We start from the raw sequence: 16,719 nt of genomic DNA, 5'->3' as shown, positions 1-16,719 counted from the left end.
TCCACACATCTCATACATGGTGGGTCCTAGTTTTATGGTGAGATGTGCGGACACATCATGCGACGAGTGTAGGGTCAGTTTTTGTTGAGAGGAAATCCCAACAAATTACCCCCTTGTTTCAATACTACAACCCATGTTCACATATTCTTGTTAGCTGAAGATTTTACCATTACACCAAGAAATTACCCCCTAGACTATTCATAGATGTGATCATATATGACCTTTGTTTGGTATAGTTATCATCATGCATATAAAGAACAAGCAAATAATTAATAGGTTGGGGCTGGATGCAAATTCTTATTCTTAGTTGAGGTTAAAGATGCATATAATCAATGATGCCCAATATGGATATGGACACGGATACATAAAATGGGGATACGACTCTTTATTTCCTAAAATTTTTGCCATATATATAAATATCATTTCTCATATAATATATTTAAATCATGGATTTATTTCTGGTTTTTTAAAGTAAAATATCAAATTTTTAAGCAATATTGTTTTTTAACTGTCCAATGCTTTGCTTCATGCTACATAAATCATTGTAAGACCAGCTCCAAAAAATGGGTGCAGCAAAAAGTAACTCAAATAACCATTTACAACACCCTTAAAAAAAGTGATCCATTAAAAGTTAATTAAAAGGGGCTAGAAGAGTTAGAGATAGAACAAAAAGTACTCCATAGAAATAAAATAAGAATAATGTAGCAAACCCTATATAGTTAGGACAAGACTTATATATCAGATGTAGTGCACGTGACTTCCTACACTTCAGTTGAGTTGAGTCAATGATACATGTCCCATTACATGTGAGTGAAATACTCATGAATATGGGACCATTATGTAATGGGACACCTGTTACATACTTCAATTGTAGCAAATCTCAAAAAAGATTCTCAATAAATAGTTTAATGCATTGTTTTCAAAATTGGACCGGACCGAAAAAACTAAGAACCGGTGACCTGATTGGTTCCATTTTCCTCTAAAACCGCTTTTTCTCCTAAAATCATTGATTTTGGTCAGTAAACCGTTGAATTGGCCGATTAGTCATTCAAACCGTTTGAATTGTTTGAACGGTTTTGACCGTTTTTCAAATTTTTATTTTATTTTTTTAATTTTTTACTTTTTTGTCAAAACGGACTAACCGTTCGAGTCGAACGATCGGACCATTCAAACCGAGAACTGAACCCCTAACCCATTCGATCACCGGTTCATTTTTAAAAACCATGGTTTAATAGTAATTTGGGTTTAATCGACCTCAAAATTCATAATACGATCGTACAGTTCGGGTCAGTGTCAAAAACCTCTAATACTAAATCACTCAAAAATCAGAAAATGAAAAAGAGGTACGATTGGTTTCATTGTTGTTGGTTATCCAATCCAATCAATAATTTGATGAAGCAACTGAGAAGGGTAATGCCGCATTGTTAATGGGCTGGTCAAAAGTTGGTAGGAATTCGTGGAGAAATTGATCTTTATTTATTATTGTGGTTAGGTTTTCCATCTTTTCATCATTTCAAAAGCAAACCTTTATTTTGGGGCAAGTTTTATTTTTTATTTTTTTAATCTTTAAGCTTTTCTGAAAATCAATATAGTTCACGGGAATAGGGTCTGGAATCAGAATTAGAATTGGAATGGGTTATTTTAATTCAAACTGTTTGGTTGAGCGGAATCAGAATTCCATTTTCATTTCTGCTGGAATGACATTTCTCTATTTGAGAGAATGGTCATTTCCTATCATTTATTTGGGAATGAAATCCCATTCTTGCTGATTCCAATTCACATTCCCATTCCTATCTGAACCAACAGATTATGTGAATAGACCATTCCGATTCTAAAGGATTTTAATTCCAATTCCAACTGCAAACCAAACAGACCCTACATCTATAATACATCTCTGTACATTCTGCTGCAACTGGCTATATTTGGTTAATGATTCTTTTGATTCGTGAGAATAGGAGTCCAGAATCAGAATGGTTTAATTGTTTGATTGGGCCGAATTAGAATTTGATTCTTTTTTTTTTGTTTGTTTGAACGGCATTCCCTGATCAGAGGGAATGGTCGTTTCTTCCCCTTCCTTCCATTGGGAATGAGGATCCATTCTATCTGGTTTTGATTCCTATTCAGATTCCCATGTAAATCAAATAGCTAGGAAGAATATACTATTTTGAGTTTGATTTCAGCAGACTTTGTGGAATGATTTTTGTTCCAAAAATTATTTTTTTTAATTTCTTTTACTTCAAAGAATCAATTATTAGGATGAGTTTGGTTCTTACAATTTTCAGAAATCACAATTTAAGAGTGCTTTTTGGAATTACAAAATTTATCATCTAATTTGGGTTTCCAATTTGGATTGTTTATTAGTTTTATTAGACGGTCTGCTAACCAATGGTTGTGTGTGTATGTGGTTGGTCTCTGATCGTTTTTTGGGCTCAGTTCGGAAAGAGTACAAAAGCAAATATGTACAGCGTAAATACATACAAAATATAAGTTATGCACTCTACATATTTGCATTTGTACTCCTTTAAAACTCAACCTCATTTTTCAGCTCAGATGCAAACGTTACAGGTGAAACAAAGAACTGTCAGATCTTCCTTGTGGTCGATTGTTAACACCAAATTAGGGGTGTCAAAGGACCATTTTTGGATTGGATCCCGTCCAAATCAAAATCAATTTGGATGGATCGGACGGACCAACAAGACATATTGAATTGGACCAGTCCAGACTTAATGGTCCAAAGTATTTCTTGGATGGGATTGGACTTGGTCCATCCATAAATGAATTTATATTGGATTGTGTTGGATTGAGCCAATATCTGGTCCATTAATAAAAGATAAAAATATAGGTGTCAATGGATCAGGTTTGGGTTTGGAATTAATCTAAATTAAAACAAATTAAACGGTCCAAACATTGAATTGGACCAATCCAAAATGATCCAAAATATTTATTAGATTGGGTTAGACCTAATCCTAGACCTAATCCATTTGTAATGAATTCACATTGGACTGTATTGGATTGGACCAAATCTAGTCTAGTTGACACCCCTCCACCAAACTACTTTCAGTTTTCATACTTTATTTCACCCCAGTAAGCAGTGTAGGGGATCTGGAGTGTAATCTCTAATAGTTGAGGACATATGGACACCTGCTTAACGGGTTGGAAATGGGCTGAATCACCCATTAGGGGTATGTAACTAGAATGGGCCTGATTCAAGTCTAGATTGATCCAGTCTGCAATTTTACAGGGACTGGACTTGGAATTTGGTGACCGGGCTGGGCCTGGGCCTAGAAATTGGGCTTTTTTATTTGTATGTATACATATATACTTGCATACATAAACAGAAAAATCTATAATTTTGGGAGGACATGATACTGAAAGGGCATTGACCAATCAAAAACCCCTGCGAAATTGATAATTAACCACCTCAATGGTTGTTACTTTTATGATACAGGTTGATTAGGTATGAGTTTTTCCAGTATCATAGTTGAATCCTACATAAAAATATACTACACTAAATTTTAATGTGATTGACCAACCTGAGCCTGACTTGGATTTAATAGATTGGAGTTAAACTTGGGTTCGGGCTTTAAGCCTAACTCTTAAGGTTGGACCTAAGTTGAGCTTAAACATGGCCCAGCCTGTCCAACTTGCACTCCTATCATCCATTGGATCGACTTTAATGATATAACTTTATCATTTAAAGGTACAATCGAACATATTGTATCGATACTTTTAACGTGGTAGGTCTAACTATTTTTTATATATAACAAGTTAATAAATCTTTTGTATTTCTCCTTCATTGCTCGTAATGTATATCCATGGCAACTTTGTTGATAATGGTGTCAAAGGTTCACAAGCTTACATAAGAGAATTTATTAATTTTCACTAGTTTTTGTGTTTCTCATTGTATAGATAGATCTTTCGCCCATTCAATGGCTGCACAGGCCTTGAGTTGTTCTTGTAGCCTGGTTCCAAAAGAGCTGTAAGATTATGAACCTGTTCTTTGGATATTTCTCTCACCTGCATGAGTGCAGGCAATTAGGTATCAGACTAAAACTGACATGGAAACAAAACTACTTTTTCATCTAAGTGGTAGGTCAGTGATTCATTGACCTGGCCATGTTATCATAAATTAAATAATAAAATATAAAAACTGAATATAATTATAAAATAATATAAAAAAATATAAAATACTAGCATGTCTCCAATATAATATATTCATCATAATAAATAGAAATAAGATGTGATAAGTGATAATTATTATTATTAATGATGGGATAATTAAAAATTAATATAAAAACAAAATAAAGAGAATTAACGTCTAACCCATGACACCCGCTGAGCCACTTGATCATCAACCTAGTTAATGGTTTTTGCAAATAAGTTGCTAGGGGTGAAATGGACCCAAAAATCTCGCCTTGGGTGATGGATTGAATAGTCCCATTTCAACTATGGGTTGAAAACATTGGTGATACCTAATTTAATATTTATCAACCAGAATTATGAAAATGGTTTTGTTTTCTGAAACTCATGTCCCAAGAAAATCAATCATCAGTTTCCCTTCATTGTACATAATTTTATATGTATAATGATAAAACTACGATAATTGAATTTACTCGTGTTTTTTTTTATTTCCCAGGTAAATAAAGTAATGATAATTTTAGTCATAAAAATCCATTATCAAAAGGGGTATTTTTGTCTCATTCAAATATGTAGAATATAAAATGGTCTATATAAGGTGATGCCTAAGAAAATAAATTTTCCCTGATCCTCATATAAATCTGAAAAAAGAACATGGATTTCTTGATCGATGAGAACCATCAACGTCCTCCTATCAAAATCTTAAAAAAGAACGCACTATTAATGATACAGTTAAGTACCTTGCCAAGAATAGTCCAGATAAGGTTTTCGGTACAGGGAGGAGTGGTAAGAGAACCGACATATCTGTAATATTTCCGAGTGCTTCGCTTAATTTGCTTGGTTCTCACTAGGCTGATAGGGATATGAGCTTCTTCATCGCCTGCACAAATCTCCTTGGCCAGCTCATTTATGTAGCCCTTTAGCTATAGTTCCAAGAGAAAATAATTAGTCTAATGAAACCAGTAATCTAAGTAAGCTTATAGCTGGTCTCAATTAATCTTTGTTTTGTTTAAAGAGTGGAAGGAAATATTAATGGTAGCCTCCTACTGTAATGCTGTGCTGACCTGAAAGAGAATCGGATCGGGATCACCATATTTGTAAAGGATCGCCACCACTGCTAAACTGCCATCGTCGGCCGCGTGAACTAGATGAAGCTCCGCAGCATGGCTGTAATTGTTCAATATTTAGGTACTGATTATCCTTACTAAATTGAATTTTAATCTGAATTTGGACCAATTGGGCACCATTTGCAGCCCTCATCATGTTTTATGAAAACTATTGTTGGTAAAGAAGGAATTATTTAAGAGGACCAAATAAAAGTAAAATACCCAGAAAAAAGAAAGAATTAATATCTGAACCATGACCTACTTATCAGGTCAAGCAATTCATCAATTCAATTGATGATCAGGTCACTAGGTCATTGACGAGGTCAATGTTTTAGCAGGTAAAAGGTTTGTGGGCTAATCCAATTGAATGGTTAAATCGCGGATTAAAAACAATTTGCCAAATGCCAACCTATGCCAAAACTCCTATTTATAGATTTGTTACAAAGTTTCTTTATTTTTCATTTTGTTTAATTTAGAGAGAGAGAGAGAGAGAGAGGACAAACCGGACTCCATCAATTGTGTGCTCAGAAGGGGAATGCCAATGCATTTGCAGGAGGTTGTAGCTCTTGCCATCTATATCCAACACTCCAACACCATGCCCATACAGCAACTGCACCAGAGAAGAACAAAACAAATGAAAACCCAATTTATCAAGATCTCATTCTAGTTATATCCTATTTGCCAAGAAAACCATTACACTTCTCAATTCTTATAGATCTTTTACAAAGGTTTGATGTTCGAACTAAACAGACAGTCCGTTTTGATAAAAAATTAAAAAATAACCAAAATTATTAAATGATTCGACCGCCCGAATTAGTAGTTTACTGACCAAATCAATAATTTTTAAGAAAATAACAATTCTAAGATAAAACGGAATCAATCACCTGACCGATTCTTGATTTTCCAGTCCGACCATCCAGTACGGTCCTATTTTGATAACCATGGCCCAATATTTCAGTTGGTCATTCAGCACCCCTTCGTTTGATAAGGCACAGAGTCAAAACTATGGAAGAACAGACTGCAGTGGGGTTGCATGTAGCACCTGCCCTCCCATGGGGTGATAGGGTCAAATTCCAAAGCCACATCACATATTTTATGTACCACTTCAACCAAGCTTATCATTCACTCTGGATTTACAACCAACACGCTATCCACAAGACATGGGGGCCGTACATTAGGAATATTTACATATCCCCGATGTGCAGCTATATTCGATGTTCCTGATGTGCGGTTATAGTGTTTTTTCTTTTAATTTTTTACAAGGATTGGTCTTAAGCATGCTTATGCCATGAAAGTGGCCAAACCCTAAAACAATTGTTATTCAGCTATCAATGAATATTATTGTATCCATATTTTGATCCTTCCTGGTCAGTAACAGATCTGAGTTCACTTCCATTGGGTTGGGTGTAAGGGGTATTGATCTAGACTGGTTTCAGCCAGGCTAATAGACAAGCAAGCCCCGGTACGGCTGCATGGACCATTTTACCTTTTTACGTACAAGCCAAGCCACAAGCAGCCAGAAAATAACAATATACAATGCAGTCTAGAACTCGACCGGTGCACACAGAACTTCGTTAAACCAATTTCTGATTCTTTACATATCTTATATCATATAGAGTCCAAGCAAGCCAAGTACATCCAAACATACTCAGTTTCTAAATTGTTGTTTGTTGTGGTTTTTGGCTTTGGTTCCATAGAGTTGACATGCTATATGTAGGGTTCAGGGTTGCAACTTGGGTAGGTTTGGGTTGAACTTTTATCAAATTTTGAATGGACCCGGCCAAGTGATAGAGCCTGGTGCTGTATAAATTTTTAAATTGGGCACTCAACTTCTCCTTTAGCTACGGCTTCAGATCTCATGAGATCGTGCTCATGTCATTTGCATAGTCTGTTGCACCCTTGTATTAAAAATATTTTTCTATAAAAAAAAAGGCATATAAGTACAAAGATATTCCTAACGTATGACTCTAAAGATTGTATAAACAGTGTAAGCACAGCCTTATGAGCACTGAAGCCGATCTCTAGCTAGACCCAATTAACAGGCTAGTGGGGATGTAAGTAAGTCGACTTGCATGTACAATGCATAGAACCTGCCTTTTGCGGTTTGAACCCTAGAGAGTGACATCTGCTGTGGCCATGGTTGCAGAATTCCCTTATCTTACGATACTAGTGATGAAAATAAATCAGCAAATCATGTGATGTTTTGAATTTTAACAAAAGGCTGGCTGTCCAATACCACAGCTGTAGCACTTCCTTCTGGTCCTCCAATTGAATAGAGACAGGCTAACATTTCATTAAGATAATCTGTTTTTTTCTATTTTGAATCCGTATCTTCTACAGTCTCAACCCTAAACTGTAAAATTTACATTGAAAATGCATGATTGGATGGATGCATGTCCACTGGGTCGGAGCCAAGTAAAGATGAAAGGGTCCTATTCATGGTGGATGACAAGGCCATGCCTCTTTGTTTCTAGAAAGTTTGGCATATTCCTATGAATTGGCAATCAACACAACACTCCCAATACTATCCCAACAGGCCATGCAGCCTTACATTTGAAACATCTTCCTTCCCAATGTACGATGTGTTGTTAAGACATTGTTGGGAGCAGATCTGAACTTGAACCGAACCCTTTCCTCTTTTATAAAAGGAGCGAAAGCCAATTCATCATGGTTGCGGCTGACATGGGCTCAACGTGTCAATATTTAATTGAGAGATTGACACGTATCTATCAAGATCAGAGTTTGCTAACTTGGGAACTGGAAATTAACCCGGCCGGACCAACCAGATTTTGCATATATAACAAGAGAGAAATTGAGGGACATAGAGAAACAAACCCCGTACCCCGATTTGGAAGCCTCTATTAATTAACGTAGCATTGGCAGAACTGTAATATCTGATTAGAGGCTGCAATTTTGGATTGTAGACCACTTCATCCTTGACAATGTTCACGGGAGACTGCTGCTTTCCTGTTGAGCATACAGAGAACTGCTGGTTCAAGCTTCCCCATTTGTTAGGGCCGGTCGAGCCAACATAGCTAAACGGGATGTATTCGTGCTCTAGATAGCAAAGAATAACCAAAAACAAGAACCCAGAATTAGTGGTCAAAGTAATGAAGCACAACCCAAGGAGACAAATTTCTTTTTCTTGTTGGATTCATCTTCTCATGCTTCAGCTGAAAAAATCAAGAAACATTTTTCACAAGAAAAAAGAAAGAATAAAGTACTCTTCATTCCAGGCTCTCACTTTCCATAGAAAGAAACAGAAATAAATTCAAAAATTAAAAATGCAGAAGAAAGCAGAATGTGTGTTTAGAGAGAGAGAGATAATTAGCTAGAAAGAAGAAACAAAAAGAAAACAGAAGTAATGGTTAAAACAATGAAGAACAACCCAAAAAGGAGGTAAATTTCATTTTCTGGTTAGATTCAGCTTCTTCTCATGCTTCGGCTGAGAGAGAGAGAGATGAACTTATGATGAAGGATAAGTGAGAAGTGAAGAGTGTTTACGTTGGGTTAAAGGGGTGGCGAGCAGGAAAACAAGTCCCGCGATGAGAAGGGCGACGGGAGCTGGCATATTTGGCGATGTATTTCTTGAATTCTCTCCCTATCGCCTCTCCTCCTCCTTCTGACCTGTTCTGGGTCTGGCTCTGGGTATGAACCAGCAAAGATTGAGGTTCTCTTTGCTTTTACTTATACCACCTTCATGTGGCTGAGGTTATGGTGGTTGTTTCATTCACCACCAGGAGCCACCCCAACTTCCAGCTAAATTTAGAGAGAGATTTGTGGCTAGACTTAGTTGGTCTTCCTCGAACATCTGGAGTAGTCATTGCCTATATATAGAGGTGGCTCGCATTTGAACACCTAAGTTCTAAGTTGGAGAGAGAGAGAGAGAATGGAGAGAGGTTGGTTCTATATATGTACTTTAATGCATGGCTTTTAAAACTGGACCGGATGGTCGGATCAGAAAAACCGGAAATCAGTCAGGTGTTTTTGTCAAAAAAAAACGTTGATTTGATCAACAAACTGCTGATTCAGACAATTGAACCGAATGGTTTTGACCGTTTTAATTTTTTTTTTTAATTTTTTATTTTTTGTCAGACTGATTCAACCCAGAAACCAAATCCCTGACCGGTTTGTTGTTCGGTCGGTTTCTTGATTTAATGACATTAGGTGGATTCCTTAGCAGAGAGAAAGAGGGAGGTTCTATATACTTTACTGACACGAGGTGGATTCCTTAAGCAGATACATTGCGGTGAGGAAGCAGAGTCGGATAATATAAACCGAAAGATTGACCATGTCTTATTCTTTAAATATAATCTGAAATGTTTGCTTGAAATTCCTCAGTCCTCACTACTTTATTTATTTTATTTTATTTTTTTCTTCTTGAGTAGATGGGACAAAGAGAAAATGTCATGAGACTGATCATCTTCTGGTAGCATGAGAGGCTGACGATTTGGATTATTATTGCGTTTAGTAGACGACGCAGATCGACTCTCACTGGTTACTTATTACTTAATTTTGGGCCATTTTTCTGAGAAGGGTGGAGGTTTGTCCAGTCATGAGGTCCGGCATTTGGGCCGACCGGCCAGGACTAAGCTGATCCAGTGATCCTAATGATGTTAGGTTGGGCTGGTCAATCCTAACTAATCTGATATTATTGGGTTGGATCGATCGAATTTGGGTTGGTTCGTTTTTTATTCCTCTTTTATTTTTGTGTGTGTGGGGGTGGGGTGTATTTATTATTTTAAGCTTATGCCCATGTAAATAACTTCAAAAATTATTTATTTTCTATTTATCATTTAATTTTTTTATTTGAATGAGCCGAAAAATTGGAGGGATTGAATCATTCAATCCTGTGAGCTGATGACCAAAATGGTTTATATATCTATATTCCAATTAATAAGTAGGACAACACTAGTTTTAATGAAGTGCATTTTCTAATACATCAATCGAGGGCTGGCTCGTTTGTGTATTAGCTGGTTTGTTTATCTAATCCTGCAACCAGTACTTTGGAGAAAAAAAGGTTCAATAGAAAATTTATTACCAAAAGAGTACATTTGATAAGCATTTGATAAGAATACATTGGAATGTTGAAAATGACAACAACTATGAATTTTGATCATTTTGTGCTGCTGGTTGCTAAAACTAGGCTGATGAGATTATTATCCCTGTTCAAGGAACAAATTCCCTTTCTTGTCTTAATATATGAAATGAAATGAAGAAGACACGGCAAAATTATCCCAAAGATAATTTGGGTATTTAAAATATAGCATTTCCTAATGAAATGGAAACGTAGAGCTTATTTACTTAAATTGTGATAATTAAAGGGAGAAACTAGCACAAAATGAAAATCAGGTAGATAAATGAAACATTTCTATACAGAGTTTACCCTATTAATTAACTATTTGATGTCACTAGCAATAAGAATAGAACGAGTCTATGCTTAAGAGTCTCTATCCGAGTTTTTTTCCCCAAATATGATCTGATACCAATCTCTTATGCAATAAAGAGATGCATGCTGCTGAAGCAAATAAATAAAAGAAGAGAGATATGCACGTTGGGAAGAAACCTTCTCATTTATTTTCTTCAAAATTTAATCAACTTTTGTTTTCTCAGGCTGCGTTTGGAAATGATGCAAATGGAGTGTAAATCCCGGTTCAGGGTAAATTTGTATTCTGGTTCACTTTTGTCTATGTTTCGCAATATTACATTTATGCATTGACAAATGACATAAATACATTTTTCGATGTATATTTACATTGATAATGAGATGTAAAAGTACTTAAATAAAAAAGAAGTAAATTTGCATTCAAGTGGGCTTTTGATAGAAAAAGGCATATGCTTTATTGGAATTCATGTTTGCATCCATTACAGCTAGAAGTCTGTTTAATAAGAAGGTAAATTTGTCAATACAAAGTTAACCCAACTTTGCAATTTATATGAACCGTTCTACACTCTACATATTTGCATTGTTTCCAAACGCAGCCATAATGAATTGCAGGAGTTTTGACATTTCTTTCTCTCTACTCTAGGTCGATAATGGAGTTGGTACAATACATTGAGAACACAAAGACTACCCCAGGAAAAGCCTACACCAAAATTGATCACCCGATCAAATTATTTTGTCCATCTTGTTTTAGGCATTGCATTGAATTCAAGAGGTTTCTCCCTCTAGAAGACCTACTGTGATAGATAGAGCCTTCACTAGAAAACCCAGTTTCATCACATGACTTAAGAGACTTATTATTTAAGCATTATCCATATCAAAATATGCACCAATTTTAAGCTTATTTTTTTGGACTTTTCTATGATGAATCCTATTTAGTGGTGGATTTTGTGTGTGTGTGTGTTTTCTTTTTATTGCATTTGTTTTCAAGCGTGGGAAGATTAGGAGATGTTCACCAATATGAAGTTTTCAAAACAAAAATAACACTCCCCTAAATTATAATTTGGTCATTAATTATTTTTTATTTTTTTTACATGCGCTATCAGATAGTAGAATATTGTAGAAGGAAGAAAGGAAGAAAAAAAAAAAAAAAAGAAGAAGAATGGACAAATTAAAAGCTGGGGAATCCTCCACCATCACTAGTCCTGAAAGAACCTCAGCTTTAACATGAGAAGACAAATAACAAAACCCCCAAAAACAATGGTGTCCACTCATGGGGCCAGCCACCAAAAGAAAGGTCAGAGATACTCATTGATTAAACTCGTATGTCTCTTTCTGTTCACCCCTCCTAATGATGTGGGTGGTCCCTTTCTGAGAAGCAAGACCTAGCTAAAGGTCTAGGGACCATTTGACAATGGCTGAAGTGACTTAACTAAATCACTTATTTCTTCATCTTTTAGCAAATTACTTAGTTGTCTGGCTCCTGCAAAGGGAGAAGGAAGGTGGTTGTTTAGATATGAGGTGTCAAGGCATTTATCTGCATTATATGGTAAAGATAAGTCAATAAGTAGATTCTGATCTCCTTAATGGCTGAATGGTATGTTAGGTTGATTAGGCTACATTTGGCATTCCTTATTTTAAGGAGTTATCTCTTTTTTTTAGTTAAAAACTCAGTGTTTATAGGAACATTCATTTTAATTACAAAAAGGAGATAAGTCATTAAAATAATAAGGAATGCCAAATGCAGCCTTAATACACCCCCATTTTTTTTACATGTCTATTTTATCCACTAACATCCTTTGTTTTGAAAAGTGCTTTTCTGATGAGAGTAGTGGCAATCAGAAAAATGGATTCAACAATTGCTAGGGATAACATGATCATAAAACTAATTTAGACATTATCAAAATTAATTTGAATCATTTTACAAAAAAAAAAGGAAATTTGTTTTGATTTCTAAAAGAGAAGCAAGCAAAAGCACAAAAGAAAGCATTATTCTTCAGTGGAGTCAGACATCATGCATGCCCTACTCACAAGAGTAATGTTGTTAAGATTCCAATAAGATATTGATCTTGTGAGGAACTGGGTCTGACAGACACACAATATGGATTACCTCACAGACTAGAATTAATCTTGAAGAGATGATCATGGAAAGAAACATAAGGAAATGGAATTCAAAATGAGATTCGAAAGAAATGGTAAAAAAGTAATGATACAAAAGAAGTGGTTTTGAGAATCACAAACTTGGGGAGGCCTACTTCCCACCTCAAGTGTAGGAATCAGGACTTTATTCCATTAATTATTTGTTTAGTGAAAGGGAGCATATCCCTTTACAAAAGAGAGAAGCTGGGGTAGAATCCACAACTCAACTTCTTTCTGCCACATAAAATGGCTAGAGTAGACTGTCTGATAAAGATTGACACAGTAAGCCATTAATTAATTCATGAAGATCCCTCTCGAAAAAGGTGGTGAATGGGTCAATTTTGGCAGTGAGGACCATCCCTTTGAAATCCTAGTGGCTAGACATTTCATTCAGAACATGGAGTAATCTTTCAAATTGATTCACTAAGCAATCCAGGGAGGTGGCCATCTGGAGTACTGGATATCAGTGTTTTTAATGCTCAGTTTGGAAAGAATATAAATACAAATATGTAAAATGTAAAGTATTGTATTTTGTATTATTTTGTATGTATTTGCCTTGTACATATTTGTATTCATATTCTTTCCAGATTGATTATTAACTTAGTTTACAAACAAATGTATTGAAGCCACTGAAACACCGAATACAAGGAGTTAGGGGGGTTCCCTCGTAACATGTATATTGTGAAAACCTTAGGCTGGGCTGGAGTACTACGTGGTGTTACTTGGGGCAGCTGGGACATGTATCGATCCCAAAATTTAGATGTGATTCATCTTTTCATCTACTTGAATCTCAACCTTTCACTCTCTACATAATTGTAAGATTTTAATCTCATTAGAGATTAAATTCAATGGGTTTAATTGGTCAATTACATGAGAAATTGCACTTGTACACTTGTTTTAGAAAGCAACTTTTCTCTTACTAAAACCAGTTTTGAATTTGTCCCACATTGGGAAATTACAAGTTTTGTTTTGAGTTACATTACTTAGAAATAGAAGATGAGAGTATGGAGGATTGCTACCGTGCAACGCACGTTGTAATGAGGAGTTTTAGAGGCACACTTTGCTCGCGAAGGGCGACTTTAGTTTTGGTATAATGTTGACTGTTGATGTGATCAACGGTTACGATTCGATCGGGTGTGATCAAGAAGCACAATTCAAAGTTAACAGTCATTAATTGCTAACTACCTTTTAAACATTGTGGCTGTTGAAGGTGCCTTTCTTTGAACTAGCACATTCCTTTTTTTCATAACCCTTTAGAAACTATTTAAGGAGCATGAATCACATCTCACACACAATTTCGAAATTCACTCACTCACTCACTCACTCACTCTCTCTCTCTCTCTCTCCGTCCTATCTACTACAATATCACAAAATATTTTTTCGGAGACTCTTCAACTTTGCTGGTTGCAGATTCTCGTCCAAGGCTCTACTGTATTCTGGGAACGGATTTATTTGTAACTCAACAGCAAACTCAATAAAAACTGAGTGGGGACAAATAACGTTATAAAGATAGTATCTTCAAACTCACCTCAAAGCTTTTTCTCCAAGTTTCAATGACCCCATTGCCCATCAATAATATTATATCTATTATCTATAGCAGTTGATTGGCAATGTGGCATGTGCAAATGCACTATAAGAGGTCACTAAGAGAGAGAGAGAGAGAGTGAATAAAGATAGAAATGGAAATTGTATAAATAGCATTGGTGTTATGAGCAAAGTTTGAACATCAACTAAAATTGGGATGTGAAACTCTCTCTTTTATATAAGTTATAGAATATAGATATAGATGAAATAAAATATTTTTATATCATATAAATATAAAATATAATAAATATAGATTAAACAAAAATGATAAAATAGAAAATTGCATAAATAAGAAGGGTATTTTGGATACAAAAAAAAATCTATGATACTAGAAAGACATGATACTGAAAGAGCTTTGACCAATCAAAACCCCCATGAATTATGATAAATACCACCAAATTGATCACCTCTTTTATTATACTGGTTGATTAATTGGCTTAAGTTTTTTCTGGCATCTTGTCTTCTCCATATCATAATTGAACCCTTTGGATATACAAAAGTTTGTATATAGACTAAAGTTGGGATATGAAACTATCTCTTTTATATGGGTTTCACTTATATTATATGTATAAAACAAGGAATGATACGTCACTCATCCTCTCCTCCTTCCCTTCTCACTTTCTTGCTTTCTTTCCTTTTTTTCCTTCCAGCCCTCTCTTTAATGTCAAGGGAGAACCCCTCTTTTGTCGTTCTCTTGTTAATGATGTAATGTCATTGAATCACTCTTAAAACATCTCTCTTTTCTAAAATTTCTTATATACTTACTATATCTAATATCTCTCTCTCCTGTTAATTTCTTTAGTTCTCTCCACGTCATTACTCATCCCTTCATCTTCCACTCACTCTCCCCTCTTTGTCTTCTATTAATTATTTTCTAATAAATGTATACACAAACCATTCTATCTAACCATATCATTATCACTTAATAATGATAAAATGTATACGCAAAACTTGCATCATAAGGTAGGTTACGCTTTATTTTACCTTTATTTCTCATACCTAATGCTTATTCCATTTGAGGTGGTATCTGCTCTTCACACATGGTGCCTCACAACGGCCTTACAGGTACATCCCACCATGCATTGGGAACATCTCCCGTAAATAATAACACATAAGTACGGGGGATGTTCCTAATGCATCAGTGGGATGTGCCTATGAGGTCTGTGTGAGGCGCCATGTGTGAGGAGCAGATCCGGTTTCCTTCCATTTCAGATCACTAGCAACCAATTCAAATGGCAAGCATAGGGATAATTTGAAGTGCAGTGCTTCTATTTTTTTTTTTATTTCTCAAAATTGTGTGCTTCGGTTGATCATATTCTTCTTTTTCTTATTGAGTTTTTGTTGTCAAATTTGTATTTTTTTCCTTCATTTTATCTTCTTTTACAAAGATTTTCCTCTGAGTTTTGTAGAAAATCAAAGGGATAGAGAGGCTTGATCTCTTTGAAGAAGCCAAACAAAAGAAGACTGTCCTTTCGCCTAGCGGAGAAGTTCCATATTTTGAGGAAAAAAAGAAAGAGTGAAACAATTTCATCAACCAGTTCCATCAAAACTAACTGATTTTCTTAGTTTCTCACATATGTGGGGGGTGTTATTTTCTTGGATTTTGAGAGGAGGAAAGTTGGTCAATGGGATTTTGATTCCCATTGACCAAGAAAATCATGTTCTTTTTTCAGATTTATGTGAGGATGAGAGAAAATTTATTTCCAAGTGATACCCATCTCCTAGGTGGGTAAATAACTTTTCCACCTAAGAGAAAATTGCCAACACTTGAATGGGACAAAAATGTCCCCTTAAATAATGAAGTTTTATGGCTAAAATGGTAATTTCCTTATTTATGTGAAAAATAAAAGAACATGAAAAATACACTTACCTGGGTAAATCTTTCCTAGGAAACATTTACCCGGGTAAGTAACTTACTAAAATGCGAACAAGGTTAACTTTTATTTTCTCTTTAGTATTTTATATATCTATTCTATTTTTATAAGTTTATCTGTTTCATGCTTCACAAAAATCCACCATAATGTCATATTAGCAACTTTCACAGGATATGGTCCAGGGGAACAAACCTAGCTTGAGAATCCACTTGCTAATATGGTTAACAATCTGAAGAGAAAACTGAGGGTAATCCTCCCAGAGCTTATTCAAGACATTCCAATAAGCTGTAAAGATAAAGGCATACAGGATCATCTTGCTTCAATCCCTAAGACTATGTTTGGTTTGAAGGAAAAGGTAGGGAAAGGTAGGGAAACCTATACAAGTTTCATAAAGGTTTCCTTACCTTTCCCTACTTTTTCCTTCAAACCAAACACACTTAAAGAACTTGATATTATCTATCAGAAAAAAAAAAAAAAAGCATATCATCTTAAAGAA

At 35.4% G+C, this 16,719-nt stretch overlaps 1 protein-coding gene across 1 annotated transcript; it reads right to left on the bottom strand.

Annotated features, from left to right (window-relative positions):
- Positions 1 to 3,798: 3,798 nt before the first annotated feature.
- On the bottom strand, positions 3,799 to 9,048 carry ACA1 (alpha carbonic anhydrase 1). Its single transcript, XM_088949699.1, has 6 exons — positions 8,748 to 9,048; positions 8,086 to 8,300; positions 5,747 to 5,853; positions 5,202 to 5,304; positions 4,878 to 5,060; positions 3,799 to 4,017 (listed from the first exon to the last, which is right to left on the bottom strand). The coding sequence occupies exons 1-6, from the start codon at positions 8,812 to 8,814 to the stop codon at positions 3,883 to 3,885; spliced, it is 810 nt and encodes a 269-aa protein (XP_088805825.1). The 5' UTR covers positions 8,815 to 9,048; the 3' UTR covers positions 3,799 to 3,882.
- Positions 9,049 to 16,719: the final 7,671 nt, after the last annotated feature.

Source organism: Nelumbo lutea, chromosome 6 (assembly GCF_056320005.1).
Source record: "Nelumbo lutea isolate HS-2025 chromosome 6, American lotus-T2T, whole genome shotgun sequence".
NCBI classification, from domain to species: Eukaryota; Viridiplantae; Streptophyta; class Magnoliopsida; order Proteales; family Nelumbonaceae; genus Nelumbo; species Nelumbo lutea.
The sequence above is the reverse complement of the archived record's forward strand: the minus strand, read 5'-3'. Positions and strand labels throughout refer to the sequence as shown.